The sequence below is a fragment of the Grus americana genome, chromosome 1 (assembly GCF_028858705.1).
Source record: "Grus americana isolate bGruAme1 chromosome 1, bGruAme1.mat, whole genome shotgun sequence".
Classification (NCBI taxonomy): Eukaryota; Metazoa; Chordata; class Aves; order Gruiformes; family Gruidae; genus Grus; species Grus americana.
Genome location: NC_072852.1, coordinates 209,840,319 through 209,860,356, shown reverse-complemented (window position 1 = coordinate 209,860,356; position 20,038 = coordinate 209,840,319). Strand labels below are relative to the sequence as shown.

General features: G+C 42.7%; 1 protein-coding gene and 1 long non-coding RNA gene across 5 annotated transcripts in view; one reads left to right on the top strand and one right to left on the bottom strand.

The window, feature by feature from the left end:
* NAALAD2 (N-acetylated alpha-linked acidic dipeptidase 2) overlaps positions 1-10,895 on the top strand; it is a 34,417-nt gene extending 23,522 nt beyond the window's left edge. For 3 of the 4 annotated variants that reach the window (XM_054812623.1, XM_054812622.1, XM_054812625.1), the window contains 6 exons: positions 752-843; positions 2,243-2,333; positions 2,984-3,248; positions 7,763-7,844; positions 8,738-8,830; positions 10,287-10,895. In XM_054812623.1, the coding sequence (XP_054668598.1) occupies positions 752-843; positions 2,243-2,333; positions 2,984-3,248; positions 7,763-7,844; positions 8,738-8,830; positions 10,287-10,476 (813 nt within the window). In that variant the 3' untranslated portion in view covers positions 10,477-10,895. Of the gene's footprint in view, positions 1-751; positions 844-2,242; positions 2,334-2,983; positions 3,249-7,329; positions 7,405-7,762; positions 7,845-8,737; positions 8,831-10,286 lie in introns of those variants that run through there. The other variant, XM_054812624.1, reaches the window with a different exon arrangement.
* LOC129201403 (uncharacterized) lies at positions 7,717-11,533 on the bottom strand. Its single transcript, XR_008575390.1, has 3 exons — positions 11,232-11,533; positions 10,264-10,394; positions 7,717-7,850 (listed from the first exon to the last, which is right to left on the bottom strand). It is a non-coding gene; the product is annotated as an uncharacterized LOC129201403 (long non-coding RNA).
* Between the last annotated feature and the right edge of the window lie 8,505 nt (positions 11,534-20,038).

Sequence of the window (20,038 nt, the reverse complement as noted above, 5' to 3'; positions counted from 1 at the left end):
CCTTCACTTAATTGTAAATGCTGCTTAGCAACAACTAAATATTAGTACGTTATCAACATTAGTCTCATCCTAAAGCCAAAACGCAGCACTATACCAGCTGCTAGGAAGAAAATTTACTCTATCCCAGCCAAAACCAGGACAGTGGGACCTACATTTGTACAAACAGTGTGCAACAATGGTGCTGCAGTCTTGGCTGAGTCCCCTTGGCACTGCTGTCATGGAGCTAATGACTGGGCTTGACCCTTCCTTTGTACTCTTCCTATAGAAAAAGCAGTCAAATTTCAGGCTCATCTTGTTGAGACCATATTGCTGCTGTGCAGGGCAAACCTCCGCAGGGTTAGGGCTGTCATGTCCCCTTGCCTGCTGAAAGGAAAGCAGCTGGGGCATCCTGGTGCTCCATGGTGCTATATATGCTGTTGTGTCTGTGCATACACAGTGCCATAATAAGGTGGTAAGAAGTCCTAGAAATCCCCAGGATCCACTTCCCCCAGAAGTGGATGAGCTCCAGCTAGTGTCCTTGAGCTTTTAACCTGCTCTTCCCCACTGTCTGTGGCTGGTTCTAAGTGCCTGTGAGATGCTTTTTGTGGTTGGGATCCATAAATGTACGTAACAAATGTAAATAGTGAATGTGTACTCCCCTGCATGCAGCAATGCTGTTAAGAATGATGCAGATGATAGCCGTAAAGGTCTCCTTTGATAATGAATTGAGTTAGAGATACTTCCAGTGATATTACATGCTTTTCCTCTCCAGATTTTAAGCCCTGATGAGGGTTATGAAAATAAGTCTCTTTATGAGAGTTGGCTTGAGAAAGATCCTGCAACTGAAAATAATAGCTATCCCAGGTAAGTTGTTAATCTATTTTTTCTTTCTCAATATTTTCATCATATCATAGCATGGCTACTCTCCAGAATTTTTCAAGGTGTGCTATTGATAAGAGCAATACAAAACCTTTTAGTACAAGGTGACTCTCTAGCAATATCTTTTAAAGTAAAATAAAATAAAATTTTATGACTTTTTTTTAATGAAGGTGACATCTATGCCTGCTGTAAAATGAAACGCTCACACTTTTTAAAGGCCTTTTATTAGCAGAAAAGCAATTTGGAAAGCAATCAAAAAAGAGCAGGGCGGGGAAAGAGTTCCAAATATAGTTTAGTCCCCCTACTAGATGAGAGAATATCAAAATTGTTAGTATAAGCAAATGCTCAATGAAAGAAACTGCCTAGACTGGTAATTAAAAAGCTCTCATGATACTAACTCCTTTTTTTATACAATAGATATAAATGTGATACCTTACAAATCTATATCTGAAGGTATTAAAACTCCAAAACACTCTTGGAGCCTGTGACTCATAGGGCTAAATCTTATTCACAAGGTGGCATTACTCACGTAAGGTAAATAGAACTGCTCCTTTGTGTGATTTGACCCAAATGTTCTCCATGTATTACCCTGTCTTTCAGGCCCTGGTAAGATGAGTTTCTAGATTCGTTAGACTCACTGAGATTTATTCCTTTTGAAAAAGCTACCAGATCTGACCTTTCTCAGTTGACACAAACAGTTCCTTGCAGAAATTTATACTAACACAAGAACTTTAGCTGGGTTATTTTTCTTTTTTTAGCTGAGAAACATCAATTATTCATCAGGCTATACATATAAACCTAAAATGTAATATAAAACATACATAAATATCTGAAAATACTTAGAATATTACATCTGTCTTTATTATCATTTTCTTTTCCTCTGTCTTGCCACACCTACCCAGCAGATGGCAATATTTACTTCTAAGTAACAAATGCTAATTATGTCTTCTGCAGTGAAAATTATTTATCAGTCTTTGATTCTACTGTGAAATTTGCTAAGTATATAAGCACATCTTTCTTTACATATATTGCTGCTCAATTCATATTAGTTTGGAAATAGATGGTTAAAGTTTTAAGATTGCAGAGACATGTCTGATATAATTTTATAGCTTTTGTGTATAATGTGTATATTTTTTTGAATGTGGTCAGTGTCATAAGCAGGATTGCTACCTTTAAAAGATCTTCCTAGTAATATAGGATACTGAATTAGATAACTAAATCAGTAATTAAGCTTGCCACTCCTCTAGTCTCTGATCTTATTTATGTCCCTGATGTGCCCTCCAGAAGAACTGACCTCCATTTCTTTGAAAAATCTGCATTTTGCATCAATTACTAGCATACTATAAAGTAAGTGCACTCACTAAGATGTCTTTTCTACATGTAGAATAAACAAACTGGGATCAGGCAGTGATTTTGAAGCTTACTTTCAGCGACTGGGAATTGCATCAGGCAGAGTCCGTTATACCAAGAATAGGGTAAGTCTTCCAGATTGCTTGAAGAAGTTTGATACTGCTAAGCAGTCATCTTTTAAAACCATTTATTCATAATTAATAAAAAAGCCTCAAAGAATCTTTGACTGGTTTGTATATCAGTGCCATATCTTAATTTAGAAAGAAACCTAAATGTTTGGAGAATAAAACAAGTTACGGTGATGTGTATATTCTATAGACTGTCAAGTTCACAGAAAGGTATTTATAGAATCTGATTTGAGGTGTATATTTCATTCCACCATACTATTAGTAGGACCCTTAATATGCAAATCTTCCTTGATTGTGTGCAGAAATAACTACACAAGATAAAGGGTCCATGATCGAGGACTACAGCTATCCAGAACCCCAACCTGTTTTCACTCCCAGTGAAGGCAATCTGTGTACGATGGAACTGAAGGCAGGGCTGTGCAGATAGAGAGAAGGAAGCCTGCTCACTTAAACTTGTGTAACAGTCCTTGCATTCAGGTTGTTTTAGTTTCTTAAAATGAACACACAAAAATGGAAGGACAGTAAATTGTGTTTTGTAGCAAATAGCTTCTTTGATTTGGAAACTGTCATAGTCGTTAGGTGATCAATACATCCCTTAACTGAAGTTAGAATACAGGGCACTGACAAATCTATTTGCTCTTTTTCAGAAAGCCGACAAATTCAGCAATTATCCTGTTTATCACACTGTGTATGAGACCTTTGAATTAGTGGAAAAATTTTATGACCCCACCTTCAAGAAACAGCTAACAATTGCCCTGTTACGAGGCAGGCTGGTTTATGAACTTGCAGATTCTCAGGTCATTCCATTCGACTGTAGAGATTATGGAGAAGCCTTAAAAGGATACAGCAATAGAATTTATAAATTGGCCAAGAAGCATGAAGAACAGCTGAAAACTTACAAAGTATCATTTGGTGAGTAATAACCACAACAGTATTTCTTAAGTGCATTAATTAGAATTATGCAAGGACAAAATATATCTGTTATAGCTCTAAAATTGAATTCCTTACTTTCCTGTTTCAACTCTGCCACCATAATAAAGAGCCTCTTTTTTTTTCTAAACATAACATAGGTTTAACACATTATAGATGAGAGGGTTATAATAATTCACATGCATATTACTAATTTTGGGCATTACTGCAGTGGTCATGAGCAGTCATGGACCACAGTCAAATGCAGAACACAGAGACAGTATTAGCCTGCTTCTCATTTTCTTGCTTAAAAAAGAAGACAAGTTAAACATTTATGGCAAATGACTGGAACTTGGGAGACATAGGTGCCCATTCCTCCCCAGACAAAGACTTCATCTGACCTCGAGACACTTGCTTACCATCTGTCTCAGTGCCTGGATACCACTTTTAGGCAACAGAATCACTTCTCTTAACTCTTCTGCTTAAATACGTCCATTTGCTGAAGCACTTGAACACATTGCTATGAAGCATATAAACCAGGAAGAAAGTAGCAGCATGTTCTGGATCCCAGGCTAGGATAGCTACCACAGTAATTTTCTTTCTCTCACCTTCCTCCCTTCCCCTTCCCCTTTCCCTTCCCTTCCCCTTCCCCTTCCCCTTCCCCTTCCCCCTTCCCTTCCCTTCCCCTCTCCCTTCCCTTCCACTCTCCCTTCCCTTCCCTTCCCTTCCCTTCCCTTCCCCTCGTCTCCCCTTCCCCTTCCCCTTCCCTTCCTTTCCTTCCCTTCGTCTCCCCTTCCCCTTCCCCTTCCCCTTTCCTTTCTTCTTGCCTCATTCATTCCTTGTCTTTCTGTACCAAGGAGGATTTTCAGCCAGTCCTAATTTACTTGGTAGCTGATAGACTCATGGTTTAGAGACATAAAGAAGCTTTTTGGACCTGCAATACTCTTTTGGGTTGTGTGAAACATTAGAAGAAACTCAAATCACATCCTTATTTGGGGAAAACTAAAACTGACATTTAAAACTTCACATAATGGCTTAGATGAAAAATTCTTGACTATTTTGGAAAGACACCCTTTTTTTGTAAAAGTCAGAGGAAACCTTGTGTGAGGGATCATCTGGTCTGAGATTTTGTATAACAGAATTCAATACTTTCTTGTGTTTAATGCAGCATATCTTGTAAGGAAACATCAAATCTGGAATTTATTTTTACACTAGTAGAACATCTATGAAAATTTCTGTTAAGTCATTTATTTTCATTGTTTGAGTTTCTCATTTCAGATTAGAAGTTGCCCAAACTACGTTCTGACCAATGCATCTATTTTTGTTCCTATATTCTAGAAGCAATCATTTTTTTAGCTTTTTCCCCCCAAATATCACTTAACCCTCTCCTTAATAATTTTATAGATGTGTCACTTTGACCAGTTTTTACAAGGCATGTTTTTCAGTCTTTTCATTATTTTCATATCTCTTCCCTGATGCCTGATCAGTTTAAAATTATTTATTGAATAAACCTATAATTTTAAAATTTTGTTTATTCTATTGCAGCAGAGTGCATTAAAATATATAGGCAGTTTTTACAATACTGTGAAAATGAAAATTCATTTCACTCAGCATTTTCACAGAATTGCCTATTGACAACACTGAATGTCAGAAAATTGTTAATTAAGCCTGAATAAATCACATAATTGTCCTTCAAAATAATATATTAAGGTGTTTATTTGCCGTTGGATTCACATTTCACCTGTTCCTCTGCAACAATGAAGGCTGGAAACCTTTCTTCATTAAATATGTACTTGTAGTCATATGCTCTCAGGAACTAAGGTTTGCAGGGAAAAAAAATGTGATATTTTCTAAAATAACCAACACTGACAGCACTGAATAGCTAGTGAACACGGGCACAAATTCTCTTACATATTTCCAGATGACCTTTCTTTTTATCTCCTAAATCCCCTCCTACTGCTTCTGAAATATAATCTGTTGCCACGATATAGCCATGATGTCATCAGGGCAGAACTCCATCCTCTGGCAAACTTGTAACTATTGCCATGGATGTGGACAAGTGTAAATTCTCACCTTCACAAGGTGACATGGGTCGGTCTATGCTGCAGTCCGTAAACAGGTTGCATACATAAAATCTCTGCCTCTAATTATGTAAACTAAACAAAAATATTAATACAAGAACAAGCAAGTGTAGGCTGGTGATGAATAAATAAGTTGGCTAGAAATAGAAGAGCAAATGAGACTGCAGAACAGCTTTCAATGAGTCATGGGAACAGAAAGCCTATCACACTAAATAGTGTGATAAATCTATCTACAGAGAACCTATCACACTAAAATAGTGTGATAACATTATAAACAGCGAAGGGCCATCGTTGCCAACGGAGGACCTGATTTAGGAGATGACTTAATCTTATGCCCCATATTCCTGTACGATCAAAGAGAGGATACTCTGGTTTATCCGACGTTTTCTGAAACTTGCGGGCAAAATGTACAAGTTGTAAATCCTCCTTCTTTGTAATTGGGTTGAATTTTGGTAAGGTCAGAAGTTCTTCTCCTCATAACATCCACCTTTTACTTATTCTACAAAAATTAGTTGTGTAAATTGATACTTTTCCCAGGTCTGTATTAAATAGACCCTTCCACAGGAAAATCACCACAGCTGATACTGTCATTAAAGGAAAGGCCTGCTGCTGCTTTGGCCAAGTTACTCCACATGGCTTGGACATACTGCCAGGGACAGCAGGAAACAGCAACTGAGTTACCTGCCAGCCCGCCCGCACATAGTCAGGTGTAACGGGCAAAATCCTGGGGCTTGAGCACAGCGCTGTGGGATGGTGTGGTGGGCTGACCCAGGCTGGAGGCCAGGTGCCCCCCAAAACCACTCTGTCACTGCCCTCCTCAGCTGGGCAGGGGAGAGGAAATATAACGAAAGGCTCCTGGGTTGAGATAAGGGCAGGGAGAGATCACTCACCAGGTACTGTCACGGGCAGGACAGACTTGAGTTGGGGAAAATTAATCCAATTTGTTACCAATGAAAACGGAGTAGAGCAATGAGAAATAAAACCAAATCTTAAAACCCCTTCCCCCCACCCCTCCCTTCTTCCCAGGCCCAACTTCACTCCCCATTTCTCTCCCTCCTCCCTCCAGCGGCACAAGGGGACGGGGAATGGGGGTTGTGGTCAGTTCATCACACGGTGTCTCTGCCGCTCCTTCCTCCTCAGGGGGAGGACTCCTCACACTCTGCCCCTGCTCCAGCGTGGGGTCCCTCCCATGTGAGACAGTCCTCCATGGACTTCTCCAACGTGAGTCCTTCCCCCAGGCTGCAGTTCTTCACCAACTGCTCCAGCATGGGTCCCTTCCATGGGGTGCAGTCCTTCAGGAACAGACTGCTCCAGCATGGGTCCCCGACGGGGTCCACAGGTCCTGCCAGGAGCCTGTTCCAGCACAGGCTTCCTTGGGGGTCACAGCCTTCTTCAGGACCACCTGCTCCAGCATGGGGGTCCTCCATGGGCTGCAGGTGGATATCTGCTCCACCATTATCCTCCATGGGCTGCAGGGGGAAAGCCTGCCTCACCATGGTCTTTTCCATGGGCTGCAGGGGAATCTCTGCCCCTCCTTCTTCACTGACCTTGGTGTCTGCAGAGTTGTTCCTCTTACATCTTCTGACTCCTCTCTCTGGCTGCAATTGCTCTTGGTGGTTTTCCCCTTCTGAACTCTGTTACCCCAGAGGCACCACCATTGTTGCTGATGGGCTTGGCCTTGGCCAGCGGCAGGTCCATCTCGGAGCTGGCTGGCATTGGCTCTGTCGGACATGGGGGAAGCTTCTAGCAGCTTCTCGCAGAAGCCACCCCTGTAGCCCCCCGCTACCAAAACCTTGCCATGCAAACCCAGTACAGATGGCACGCAGGGTTGTGGCAGAGACACCTCCTATGCTGTAACTCCAGTGCACGTGCGGAGCAAGCGCAGGACTTGGCTGCTTCCATCTACCTTGTCTATCACTGTGTTCCATAACTGTTGTGTCTTTTATGCCTCATCTAATACTATTCAATATACATGACACACTATTCTGTTATGATATGAATAGGACATAATGTTCCAAGAGGGAAATCCTGCTGCCCTTCCACGGCCTGCTGGGAGAGCTGGTATTTTTGATAAGTAAGTCAGGCTTTTTATACCTAAATGCTGCAGTGCACCCCTTTGTTAAAAAGGAAACTGCAGACTTCTCTGCAACGCCAGCCAGTCTTTTCCTTGCCAGGCAGAGGGAAAATGTATACTTGTGAAAGCTTTATCAAGCATTGTTCTTTATTGTTGGCCTCGTTGCACAAGGTCTTTGTTACTGCTAGTAGTGCAGCTCTTTAAAATCTACGCTAGAAAAACTAATGAATTATGGAAGGATAACAAAATTAATGCAATTATATCAGTAAAACAAATGTAGTTTTTCTCCCACTGGGCAACTGAAAGGTATATCGGGCTCAGCAGATACTCTGAAGTTGTTCACAAAGTCTTTCCTTTTCTAGATCCTCTTTTTTCTGCTGTGGTGAACTTCTCAAAGGCTGCTGCTGAATTTCACAGGAGACTTGAACAAGTGGACAAGAAAGAGTAAGTCTGAAAAAAAAAAATAATATATGTATATCTGCCTTAGGTACCCAGGATGGCAGTTCTTTCTTTCCAGTGACTACACAAGGAGCCTCTCTGATTAGTGTAGAATAAAGCCCTTGAACTCTAAGTCGGGAAATACTTGCTAAGGTGAATTCTGCTTCCCATGATGAATAGTATCAGCTGTAGAGCTTATTGCTAGTATCAGCTTGTCATGAAAATTATTGTAATACAAGGAGTGGCAGGTAGCAGTGAAAGTCAAAGTTCGACTGAGCTCTGTATTTAGACACCTACATTTGAGTGTTGTAGGTGATGCCAGAATTTGTACTTTCAGCACACCTCAAGGAGACAGGGTGATGCTTCAGACTGAAAACCTAAGGGCCCTATGGGACTCCTGTGCCCTCTGAGTGCAGTGGCTGGAGGCCAGGTGCTCCTCGGCACCCAGTACGGTTCCAGATAGTTGTGTTTAGGCAACTAAATTCCATCTTAACTGTGTTACTCTATAGATTAGAGCAGGAGTTTGGACACTTGGCTTATGGGTGGACACCAAAATCTAGCTATCTTCTTCTTGATCTAAATCTCAGCCTTCTGCTCCCCTCTGTCAAGTGGGATCTTTCTAGTGCCATTTAATACTAAGCAAGTATCTGACAGTCTCAGAAAGACTCCCATTTTATTTTGCATAGTGTGAAATCTTGTAGTTGAGTTTTCTAACATGGAAATCCTAATGAATTAATATAACATATATTTAATATCTCCGTTTGCAAAACGTCATCTTTTTCAAACTGTAGACCATCTTTGTCATTTTTTTTCTGTCCAAAGAAGAGGAAAACTTTAAATGAAACTGGGAAGTCATGTTTCCTCATTGTGTGAAATGCCTCTGTCTCCATTTTCTGCAGTCCCGTTGCAGTGCGAATCATGAACGATCAGCTGATGTTTATAGAAAGAGCTTTCATTGATCCTCTTGGCTTACCAGGAAGGAAGTTTTACAGGTGAGGTAACAAGTTTCTTGACCAGCTGTCTAAGGCACTGCATTTTTGTGGGTGAACCCCACCCTAACTGGTCAGTTAACTGCTGTATAGGTCTCATATAGGAATTATAACTCAACAGATTCTGGTTTAGGTACAATCCAGTGAGTAGTGGGCTTTGTTTATGACCCCCAAGGAAAACTCCTTGGCTACACCAGTCTTGTGGTGCCTAATTCTTCTTCTTGGGTCTGGCACTCTGTTTTTATTAGCCATCACACTCTGCAACTTTTATTTGCAGGTGTGTAGTACTATTTCTGTTACCACTTGCACTTTTAAACCTGTACAAAGTGAGGATTGAGTGGAGAATCAACTGTATGGAAAGAAAGGAGGGTAGAGTAAAAGGGAGAAGAGGATGAGAACAGATGTGTAGTGAGGGTCAAGTGAAGAGAGAAGTCCAGAAGAGAGCTTGGAGAGAGTGACCTTTGAGCAAAGGGTAGATAAAAGCCCATGAGCTGTGCTGCAGAGTCCCATCTGTCCCAGCTTTGGCTGCTTCTGTAGATGCTTCTCCTAGCTTAAATCATTAACTAGCTATTCTTGAACTTTTCTCTTTACAAGCACATGGGCCTGTAGAAAGACAATGTTCAGTGCACCACAATACCCTTTATAAAAACCCAGTGCATTTATTAGAACACTTGACAAGAAGGTAGCTTCCAGCGTCAGGTGTGTGACTGCCTTACTTTACTCTCAGTTTCTCCCTTTTCCTATGACTGGACATATCTGGCTAACTTACAGTTGGACTCGATGATCTTAAAGGTCTTTTCCAAGATAAATGATTCTATGATTTTGAGATTCATATGAACGAAATCAATTTAAAAATCAATTTAAAAGCAGATCTGCAGCTATTCATTATTTAAGAAAAAAAAACCCACCAACAAACAAAATTTTGCCCAGTTCTGTTCCAATATAATGACTTCTCTGAAGGATTCCTGCTCTCCTCAAGAATTCTGCCATAGATTTTTCCACTCTTTTCACATTCCTTTCCTAGATCTGCCAACCATCATTCAATTGCTCAGTTATTTTTTTGACGTTTCTATTCCACCTCTTCTCATTGTACACCTGTAACTAGTTTTATTCCCTGTTCTGGGCTGCCCCATTAGTTCAATGGGTTTGTTGAGCTCCCATTTTCAAAAAAATTACCATAGTTTCATTCATAATTAGACAAACACATCACCTTTTCCCAAGGAGAATGCTACTTTCCTAAATCTGTGCACTTTCTTATAGATTTTGCCCTTGGGGCTACTTCCTCCTGTCCTTTTAAAGACAGGTACAGGTAGATTTCCTGAGTATTTAGTAAGTTCTCATCTTCATAGGATTTTTAGCTGCTTTATGTAGCACACATACAGTTCCCTACAATGTACATGCACACCATTAATGGTTATTTTATTTAGTATACATACATTTTTTTCTTCTGTCCCCACAGACATGTCATCTTTGCTCCAAGCAGTCACAACAAGTATGCTGGAGAGTCCTTCCCGGGGATCTATGATGCCATGTTTGATATTGAAAGCAAAGCTGATCAACGTGAAGCCTGGGAAGAAGTAAAGAGGCAGATTTCCATTGCAGCCTTCACTGTGCAGGCAGCAGCAGGGACACTCAAAGACGTAGCGTAGGCTGATGGCTTCAAAAAGCTCAGGAAATAGCAAAGCCTGAAACGCAGTGTAATCTGGCTACTACAGTGACCAGGTCTCTCCTGACTGCCTACTGTATCTGAGTTTCAAGTGTACTGGTAGGGTGAGCAGGAGCTCTGTGTATCAAAGAGCTCCTGAGCTAGAAATTACTGCTTCTCTGATACTGACAAAACCGTAGCTTTAAGAACAACCCTAGATGGAAGCAAATTTTAGGGTGGGGAGAAGGAAGAATCAGTTCCTAATCAGAGTTTTCTGAAAGATCTGCCAATTTTGAGGACACGGTATTTCGGATGTACAAATTACAAAACCAGTCATTTGCCAAGCTATCTGTAAATCTTGTCTGTAGCAGTGATCAACAGCACACATTTCAAGAGAAAAAATATAACACTCCGCAGCACGTGCATTTTTCTTGTTGTGATAATTACTTTTATAATATAAGACACCAAAGGCATCTCTGTATTTTAGAATCTGTTCTCCAGGACTGGTGAGTGCTCATTATACTGATTTGCTTTCTTTTCCTGAAAAAAATAAAATACTGGCCCTCCTGCCGGTTGCCAAAGCAGTACTAGCCATTCTTGATAATCAGAGAAAAGAGCTGCTTATATACAGAAATACAAAAGCATTTTCTCGGGGAGTGAGTGTTCATCCGTCCATCCCTCTGTGAAGGACACTGTGCACCTCCCTCCTTTATGTGCCATTTGGAATATACAGATTGTGGGGGATAACCAAAAACTGACCTCCCTCCTCCTTTTGGCGCTTTTGCTAGTCCCAAACCCATTTTGTTTGGCAGCTTTTGTTCCTATTTTTTCCTGGGAGATCTCTTCCATGCAGATGTCTTCTTCCAGTTGAGGGAGCTGGAGGACGTTGTCACTATTGGCGTGGGGCTTGAGGTTATTCTGTATTCACATAAGACCTGAAGAAAGTTTCCCATCAGGAGCTGGTTTTACATTCAAAGAGAAACTGAAATGCATGAGAAGGGTGATTGTACAAAACTCCTTAATTTGTAAAAAAATTGATTCTTGCTTCATTTGCCCTTTAAATGTACTTATCTACATGCTTTACAACTAATAAAATTGCTAGAATTTTATTAAATCACATTCCAGATTGTGGGAGCTGATAACAACCAATTTCTTCTCTTATGTGAAATATACTACACGTTTTCTTACAACCATAAATTGCATCAGGTTGTGGGAGTAAAATATTTTTTTAATTATTTTTTATGGGGACTAGAACAGATGTGATACTAAAAAAAGACAGAATTAGAGAAACAGGACAATTACTAGGCTACAGAAGGAGTTGTTCTCATCTCAGATGCCCTGAATTCAGACCAAGAAACCAGAAATTACCACAGTCCTTTGGGAAGTTGTTTTGGGGGTAAATGCCACAAGAAGAGAGACTTTCATTGGCATCACTTCCCATAAGCCTCTCTGAAAGTCAAAGGACTGTGTACCTATGGATGTTGTGTTCGTACTTTACTCTTAAATTGCTTTTCACAAATCAAGCCTTAGGCACATGAGGAGGAAATTACACTCCCACAGTCCACATTTTACGTCTCCTGTTGAAAGAGTAGTGCGTAACTGGCCTTGTCAGCACGCTCATAAGAGATGAGTAGTCAGTGCTGACAACACGAGCGCAGTGACTACATTTCTGTTTTCTCTTTACTTCTACCTGACTGGGGCCACTCACACTTAACTTGTTCATCTCCCCATCTGTAGTTTAAGGTGTTGCTGAAGGATGTGATACCCTCTGAATGGTGACTGGTACGTGATGGCACTGCTTTTTCTTCCCTTTTCCTGAATCTTCCCGCTCCATCATAGCTTTATGTCAGCTGCAATGGGCAAGGATGTGATACCCTCTGAATGGTGACTGGTACGTGATGGCACTGCTTTTTCTTCCCTTTTCCTGAATCTTCCCGCTCCATCATAGCTTTATGTCAGCTGCAATGGGCAGTGACTGAATGTGCCCCAAGGAAGGGTTAGGATAGCGAGATGGTGGAAAAAAGCCAGTAGCGCTTCTTCCTTGTGAACAGCAGCCAGCTTTGGAGCTGTCAGTGGTCGCTGCCGTAGGATCATCAGAGGATAAGGCAAACAAGAATTTCCACATAAAAAGGAAATACCTGATGAAGTGTGCTTCCTCCTTCATTTACAGGTATCTCTTTAATAATATAAACCAGTGAACAAATGTTTCACCAGTAAACGTGCTTCTTCAGTGGTAGTTAGCCTTTGAAGTTCTGCGCCATTGCCTTGCTGCTGCAAAAGAACATACTATCTCTTCTTGTTTCCATGTGCATTTTGAAGCTGTAAGAATAAATTACAGCTTACATCAGATTGAATGCACAGCTGGAATCTATCGCTCTGTTCCTCTTCTCAAGTTAATTGATAACTCTGTATGAGCGTGTGATTCATCATATCCTGAGCAGTACACAAAATAACTTAAATCTATTTCCATTCCTCTCTCTAAAGTTCTACTGAGGGAGAGTGATATCCAAACCCTTACAAATAAGGAAATCAAACCACTTATAAGTGGCTTATACTAATTGATTTCTATAAAGTCCCGTATTATTGGTATTGAAAGGATCAGTTGCTCAGAGCTGAGATTGCCTTCCCTGCTTCAGTCAGTAGTATCTCCTTTGCTGTAGACGGGCAACCAACCGCTGCTGTCTCCCAGCCCAAATGCTGCTGTACTTGTGTAGCTCTGCCTGCCCCTAATTTCAAAGTAGGGTGGGCAGGGATTTTTCAGGCTCTCCTCACAAATGGGTAACACTGGTTCTGTCCTTCCCTACTGCTGTTTGCACAGTTCATTCACTCAGCGTGGCTGAAGTGATCTGTGAACAATACAGCTGGGAGAAACAAACCCTTCAGCCTGGGCTGGGGCTGCTGCAAAACAGTTTGGCAAAATTAAACTTGGATGAAACAAGTATCACTTGGATATTTACAGATTCATAGAATCACAGAATCACAGAACAGTAGGGGTTGGAAGGGACCTCTGGAGATCGTCTAGTCCAACCCCCCTGCTAGAGCAGGATCATAGAATCATAGAATGGTTTGGGTTGGAAGGGACCTTCAAGATCATCTAGTTCCAACACCCCTGCTGCGGGCAGGGACACCCTCTGCTAGACCCCGTTGCCCAAAGCCTCATCCAACCTGGCCTCCAACACTTCCAGGGATGGGGCATCCACAACCTCTCTGGGCAACCTGTTCCAGTGCCTCACCACCCTCACAGTAAAGAATTTCTTTCTAACATCTAATCTAAATCGACCCTCCTTCAGCTTAAACCCATTACCCCTTGTCCTGTCACTACACCCCCTGATAAACAGTCCCTCACCATCTTTCCTGTAGGCCCCTTCAGGTGCTGGAAGGCCACAGTTAGATCTCCCTGGAGCCTTCTCTTCTGAGAGAAGGCTGAACAATCCCAACTGTCTCAGCCTGTCCTCATAGGAGAGGTGCTCCAGCCCTCTGATTATCTTCATGGCCTTCTCTGGACTCGCTCCAACAGCTCCATGTCTCTCCTGTATTGGGGCCCCCAGAGCTGGATGCAGTACTCCAGGTGGGGTCTCACAAGAGTGGAGTAGAGGGGCAGGATCCCCTCCCCTGACCTGCTGGTCACGCCTCTTTTGATGCAGCCCAGGACACGGTTGGCTTTCTGGGCTGCAAGCGCACACTGCTGGCTCATGTTGAGCTTCTCGTCCAACAACACCCCCAAGTCCTTCTCCTCGGGGCTGCTCTCAATCCATTCCTCGCCCAGGCTATAGCTGTGCTTGGGATTGTGCTGACCCATGTGCAGGACCTTGCACTTGGCCTTGTTGAACTTCATGAGGTTTGCACGGGCCCACCACTCCAGCCTGTCACGGTCCCTCTGGATGGCATCCCTTCCCTCCAGCATGTCGACCCCACCACACAGCTTGATGTCGTCGGCAAACTTGCTGAGGGTGCACTCGATCCCACTGTCCATGTCGCTAACAAAGATGTTGAACAGTGCTCGTCCCAGTACCGATCCCTGAGGAACGCCACTCGTCACTGGTCTCCACTTGGACATTGAGCCGTTGACCACAACTCTTTCAGTGCGACCATCCATCCAATTCCTTATCCACCAAGTGGGCCATCCATTGAATCCATGTCTCTCCAATTTAGAGACAAGGATGTTGTGTGGGACAGTGTCAAATGCCTTGCAGAAGTCCAGGTAGATGACGTCAATTGCCCTTCCCTTATCCACCGATGCTGTAACCCCACCATAGAAGGCCACCAAGTTTGTCAGGCACGATTTGCCCTTAGTGAAGCCATGGTGGCTGTCACCAATCACCTCCTTATCTTCCATGTGCCTGAGCATAGTCTCCAGGAGGGTCTGCTCCATAATCTTGCCAGGCATGGATGTGAGCCTGACCGGCCTGTAGTTCCCTGGGTCTTCCTTTTTTCCCTTCTTAAAAACGGGGGTTATGTTTCCCCTTTTCCAGTCGGCGGGAACTTCGCTGGACTGCCAGGACTTCTCAAATATGATGGAGAGTGGCCTGGCCACTTCATCCACCAGTTCCCTCAAGACCCGTGGATGCATCTCATCAGGTCCCATGGACTTGTGCACCTTCAGGTTCCACATTTGTGCACCTTCAGCTACAGCAGGTTGCACAGGATGGCATCCAGGTGGGTTTTGAATATCTCCAGCGAAGGAGACTCCACAACCTCTCTGGGGAGCCTGTCCCAGTGCTCGGTCACCCTGAGAGTGAAGAAGTTTTTCCTCACATTGAGATGGAACTTCCTGTGTTGCAGTTTGTGCCCATTGCCCCTTGTCCTGTCACTGGGCACCACTGAAAAGAGTCTGGCCCCATCCTCTAGACATCCACCCTTTAGATATTTGTAAGTATTGATGAGATCCCCTCTCAGTCTTCTCTCCTCCAGGCTAAACAGCCCCAACTCTCTCAGCCTTTCCTCATACGAGAGATGCTCCAGTCCCCTCATCATCTTTGCAGCCCTATTTGATTTGCCAGTCATCTCTTTAGGAAATCAGTTTCAAAGGGACAGTGCCAGGAAATTTATTTCATATTCTCCAATTGTTGAAATACCTTTGGTTTGCCTTTGGAAAGGAAACCGTAACACCTGGCCAACTCAGTGATGGCTGGAAAGTGAGGATAACCTACACGCTCCATTACCCACTAAGTGATAAAACACTATCCAGTGACAACACTCATTCATTTGCAACAAAAATGGTAGCAATTTAAAATATTCTGCTGTGTTTTTCAGTTAATCAATAAATAGAAATAGAACTACTTGAAAAATGCTCTTCAGATCTCAAGCTTAACAAAAAGTCAAACTAATTCAAAACCTTCAAAGATTGTTTGGGATTAAGTGATGCCAGTGCTTCTCTCAACACCCTGTAATTTAGCAACCCTTCCCAAAGTCGACTCATGCATCAAGGGACTGATGCTCCTTTGTGCAGCAATAAAATTAAAATTTTCCTATCCCAGTATCCTGATGACTGAAGTACAAGTACACCAGCTGAAGAAGTTTCATAAATCATCTCAGTAACTACACAGTTCAGCTGTTAGAACAGGGCATTTGGATTTGTCTGGTTTTTTGGTTCAGCCAAAGGAATTTGTCAAGTCCAGGTCAAACTTTTAACTGCTTCAGCTGATCTAAAATTGCATTCTTTTATACCAGTGATAAAAATAAAACACACGGTGTAACTCAATGTATTTGCAAGGGAAAGGTCCTAAAGCCATCAGCCCTCTGATCACAATCAGTCCTGGTGCTGTATGCTGACTTTTCCACGGATTCAATTTCTATTATTCTGTCCTTCTTCTATAGATAACCTATGAAATAATCTCTGCATGTTCATAAGGGCCAAGAGAATGCAAACTCTAGGGACCGCACAGTATTTTACAATGGAAGAGGACCTGAACGTCTGGCCAGCAGCCCTCAGTGATCTGAAACTCTTTCCTTGTGTGGAGGAACTATTGCTGTTCCTGTCCATGCTGCCTAATAAAATACCAGGCAGCAGGTTTGGACCAAAGGCATTACTCAGACCACACGTGATTATACAGTGCAGCTCATTGCTACAGGAGCTTGTGAAAGGTGAAATGGGTTAAAAAAGGACCAGATGCATGCAAGGAGTGCTCAAGCCTAATGGTCCAGATGCGGCCTTTCATTCAGAAGGCCGTCAAGCACTGGGGAATTAAAGCATATGTATGCAGGAAGGGATTAAAACATACCCGCTTCATTTCTTGCTGTAAGCATTTGTCATGGAGAGAGTATTGGGAAGGACAGTACTTTGCACTCCCTCACTGTAGTGCTTTCCACTGACTAGACAGTGCTGCTGGTGGTCCTCTACTCGTGCACTTGATTGAAATCCATGGAAATTAATAAATATATCTTTAAAAGGTTGCTTGTTCTCCTCTTTAAATGAAGATACTTATTAAATATGTCAATCATGGGTCTTTAAAAAAAAACAACAAAATTGCTTGTTTGAAATAGTTTATCCTCTGGTGGTGTCATTCAGAGGGTAAGAGGTGCTGTGCAGCATCTGCAGAAAAGAGCTACTGCAGTGACCCTGTGTTTTTCCTAAGGAAAACAGCAGCAGGATGAGATTCGGGAGGATACTGAAAGTCACTGAGGACTTTCTGCACCTCCCAGGCAATGCTGTAGAAACCCTCAAGGAGGCAGAGCTGGAATCTCCAGGTGACACAGCATCAGAAGCAGCTGGGGACCTCTCTGCAGCTGGTAGGAAGAGGATATATGCAGCATGGCCTGGTTTTCCTCTCTTACTCTAAACTCCCCTATATTAATTCATGGGATTTTAGCACACAGTTACAGACATTAAGAGAGCTGAACGATGGTGAACGTCATGGACTTCCCCACGGCAAAGCAGAGAAGGCAACACTACTTAAATGAAATATAGAAACCTTGCTTCTGCTACGCTGTTCTCTTCCGAGCCGAGCCGAAGCACTGCGTTCCTCACTGAGCAACACCTGCCACACAGAAAGTGTCCCTAGAGGAACCAGTAGGACCTGAATTTACTGAGCAGCCTTTTTTTCAGGCCAAAGACTGTTGCCATTACACCACTGAGATGAAAGTAGCTCTGGTACAGCAAGAGTGGCTACCGTTTAACCCTGTGGTTTAGCTGCAAGTCTATGGTGTATTAGAGTTGAGCTCTTAGTCAAATTCAGCAGTTACTTCTGTTAGTATCAGCAGGAGGCACTTTGAAAGCCTAAATGGTTTGGGAGCTGTCTGTCCCATGGGTGCTTCTGTCCTTGCTTGTGCCACTTACCATCTGGGAAGTCAAGGCAGCTCCCATCAGTGTCAACACAGTGTTTGTCCTGATGGATCCTCCACCTTTAAACATCTTCCTCATGCAAGAAAATCTATGAGCTGTTCTCCAACCCCATCTCTAAGGCACACCCATTTTCTGGATGAACTTGGGGAGCTCACACAATGGAGGAAAAAGAAGAGGAGGACGAGGAGGAAGAGGACTGGTTTGTCAGGCACTGCATGCAGGAGGGGCTGGACCTGGTTCAAATAAACTGCAAACACGTTACAACCTTCCATAAAGGGAAAGAAAAGGAGAGGTGATAATGGGAAAAGCATTTTGCAGGAGGGTATCAGATAAGAATAGACTTGCTATATTTACATGGCACCTTCCCCAGATGTGCTTTGCTAGCTTGCTGACAGTGAGCTGCTGACGCATTCCTGATGCTGCCATCCACGTTACCTCCAAACTTGGCTGTATTTTTAGAAGGAAACAAGCCACAGTTGCTGGACACGGCGACTGTTGTGACAACAGAGCCTTATGTAACCCATAGGCAGCAGGACGTCAGGCTGGGGAAACACGGTCAGCTGCGAGCACTGAGCACTGGAAGATTTAGCTCCCTCTGAGATCACTCATCCTTTCAGATATTCCCAGAACCAACAACCCTCTCCTGAATCATGGCTTTTGCTTCCTCAGCTCTCTCCCTCTCCCAAGCCGTGTTTCCATACTCTTTCCACCCGAGCCCGCGTGCCCTGGCACCTCCTGCCTGCACTAAAACACCAGCTCAGACAGAATTATTCTGGCACCAAGCCTTGCAGAAGTCTGGGCGCTTGCGTGGCGTCACCCATCGCCATGGCAGAGGAGTAAACCATGTTTCATCCTGTCTTATTACAGGCAGAAACACGCTTTGTAGGTAGAGACAAGTTTGTCATTAGTATACCTGAAATCTTAACTGTGTGATCAAAGAATGTTTAGCCTCTCTTACAGAAAAAAGAAAAAACAAAGGATACTATTACAGACAAACCTTTCAGTAAGAAAGCAGTTACAACGATGAAACACACAGTTCCTCCTACCTACTCCTCCCACCTGCCCCCCCCCGCCGTTGCCTTCAGCCCAGGGCAGGACAGCTACAGGCTGGTCAGCAGTCGCAGGTGTGCTTTGAAAAGATTCAGTGCTTTGGCTCATTCACAGCTGGAGTTGTTGCTTCGTATTTCCCTTCAGTCTTTGCAAGTTTTCTATGAACTGTTTGATTTTTCTATAAACATGTGAAAACCTTTCTCTTAAAAATACATTTTCCGCTACATTTTAATATCCTCCACTCATTTTTCCAGCTTTATTTTCTTTACAGCTGTTAACTTTCTTGGAAAGCATAAGCATCCCATTTAATGTATAAATCCATGGAAGTAAAAATTTTGTAACAAAAGTGCCGACAGGCTTCTGATTTGCAGAGCTACAATGAAAAAATATATGAACTGAACGCTTTTGTTGTAGGTTCTGTTCATGAGAAGACAATGCAAATGTTATCTGCTTTCACAGATGAAGGCAGAACATTTAAAGTTTGGGTTAATGTTTATGTATACAACAATGTAGCTTGTTTAGAAGGCAAAAAAATTAAGTCCCTTGTGGTCTAGAAGCGCACAGTAAGAGCTCTGCCTCTTATACACAGTATAAGATTTTCAGTGAAGGGAGAACAAATCAGGTAAGGCATATTAGGCTAGAAGCACCTTCGGTTAGTTTTCTCACAAGCATTGAATTCAGCAATAATATTGCAGTATCAATATTTATCCTAAAACACATTTCAGAGAACAAAGTTTTTGGATTTATTCCATAGATGGCTGTGACAGCCTCCCACTACCTTTGAATGACTTTTGTTGAAATGCAGCTTTTATTAATATTCAACCAGGAACTAATTTTTCAAATACTTGCTTCCAGTAGGCAACAAGAGGATCATGGCATTGTAGAATACCAGGTTGGAAGAGACCTCAAGGATCATTGGGTCCAACCTTTCTGGGCAAAAGCACATTCTAGACAAGATGGCCCAGCACCCTGTCCAGCTGAATCTTGAAAGTGTCCAATACTGGGGATTCCACCACTTCCCTGGGGAGATTATTCCAATGGCTGATTGTTCTCGTTGTGAAAAATGTTCCTTTTGTGTCCATTTGGAATCTCCCCAGGAGTAACTTGTAGCCATTACCCCTTGTGTTTTCCTTACAACTCCTTGATGGAGACTCCCTTTTTACATCTTTGTAGCCACCCTTTAACATGGAACATGGTGATGAGGTCTCCCCTAAGCCTTCTTTTCTCAAGGCTG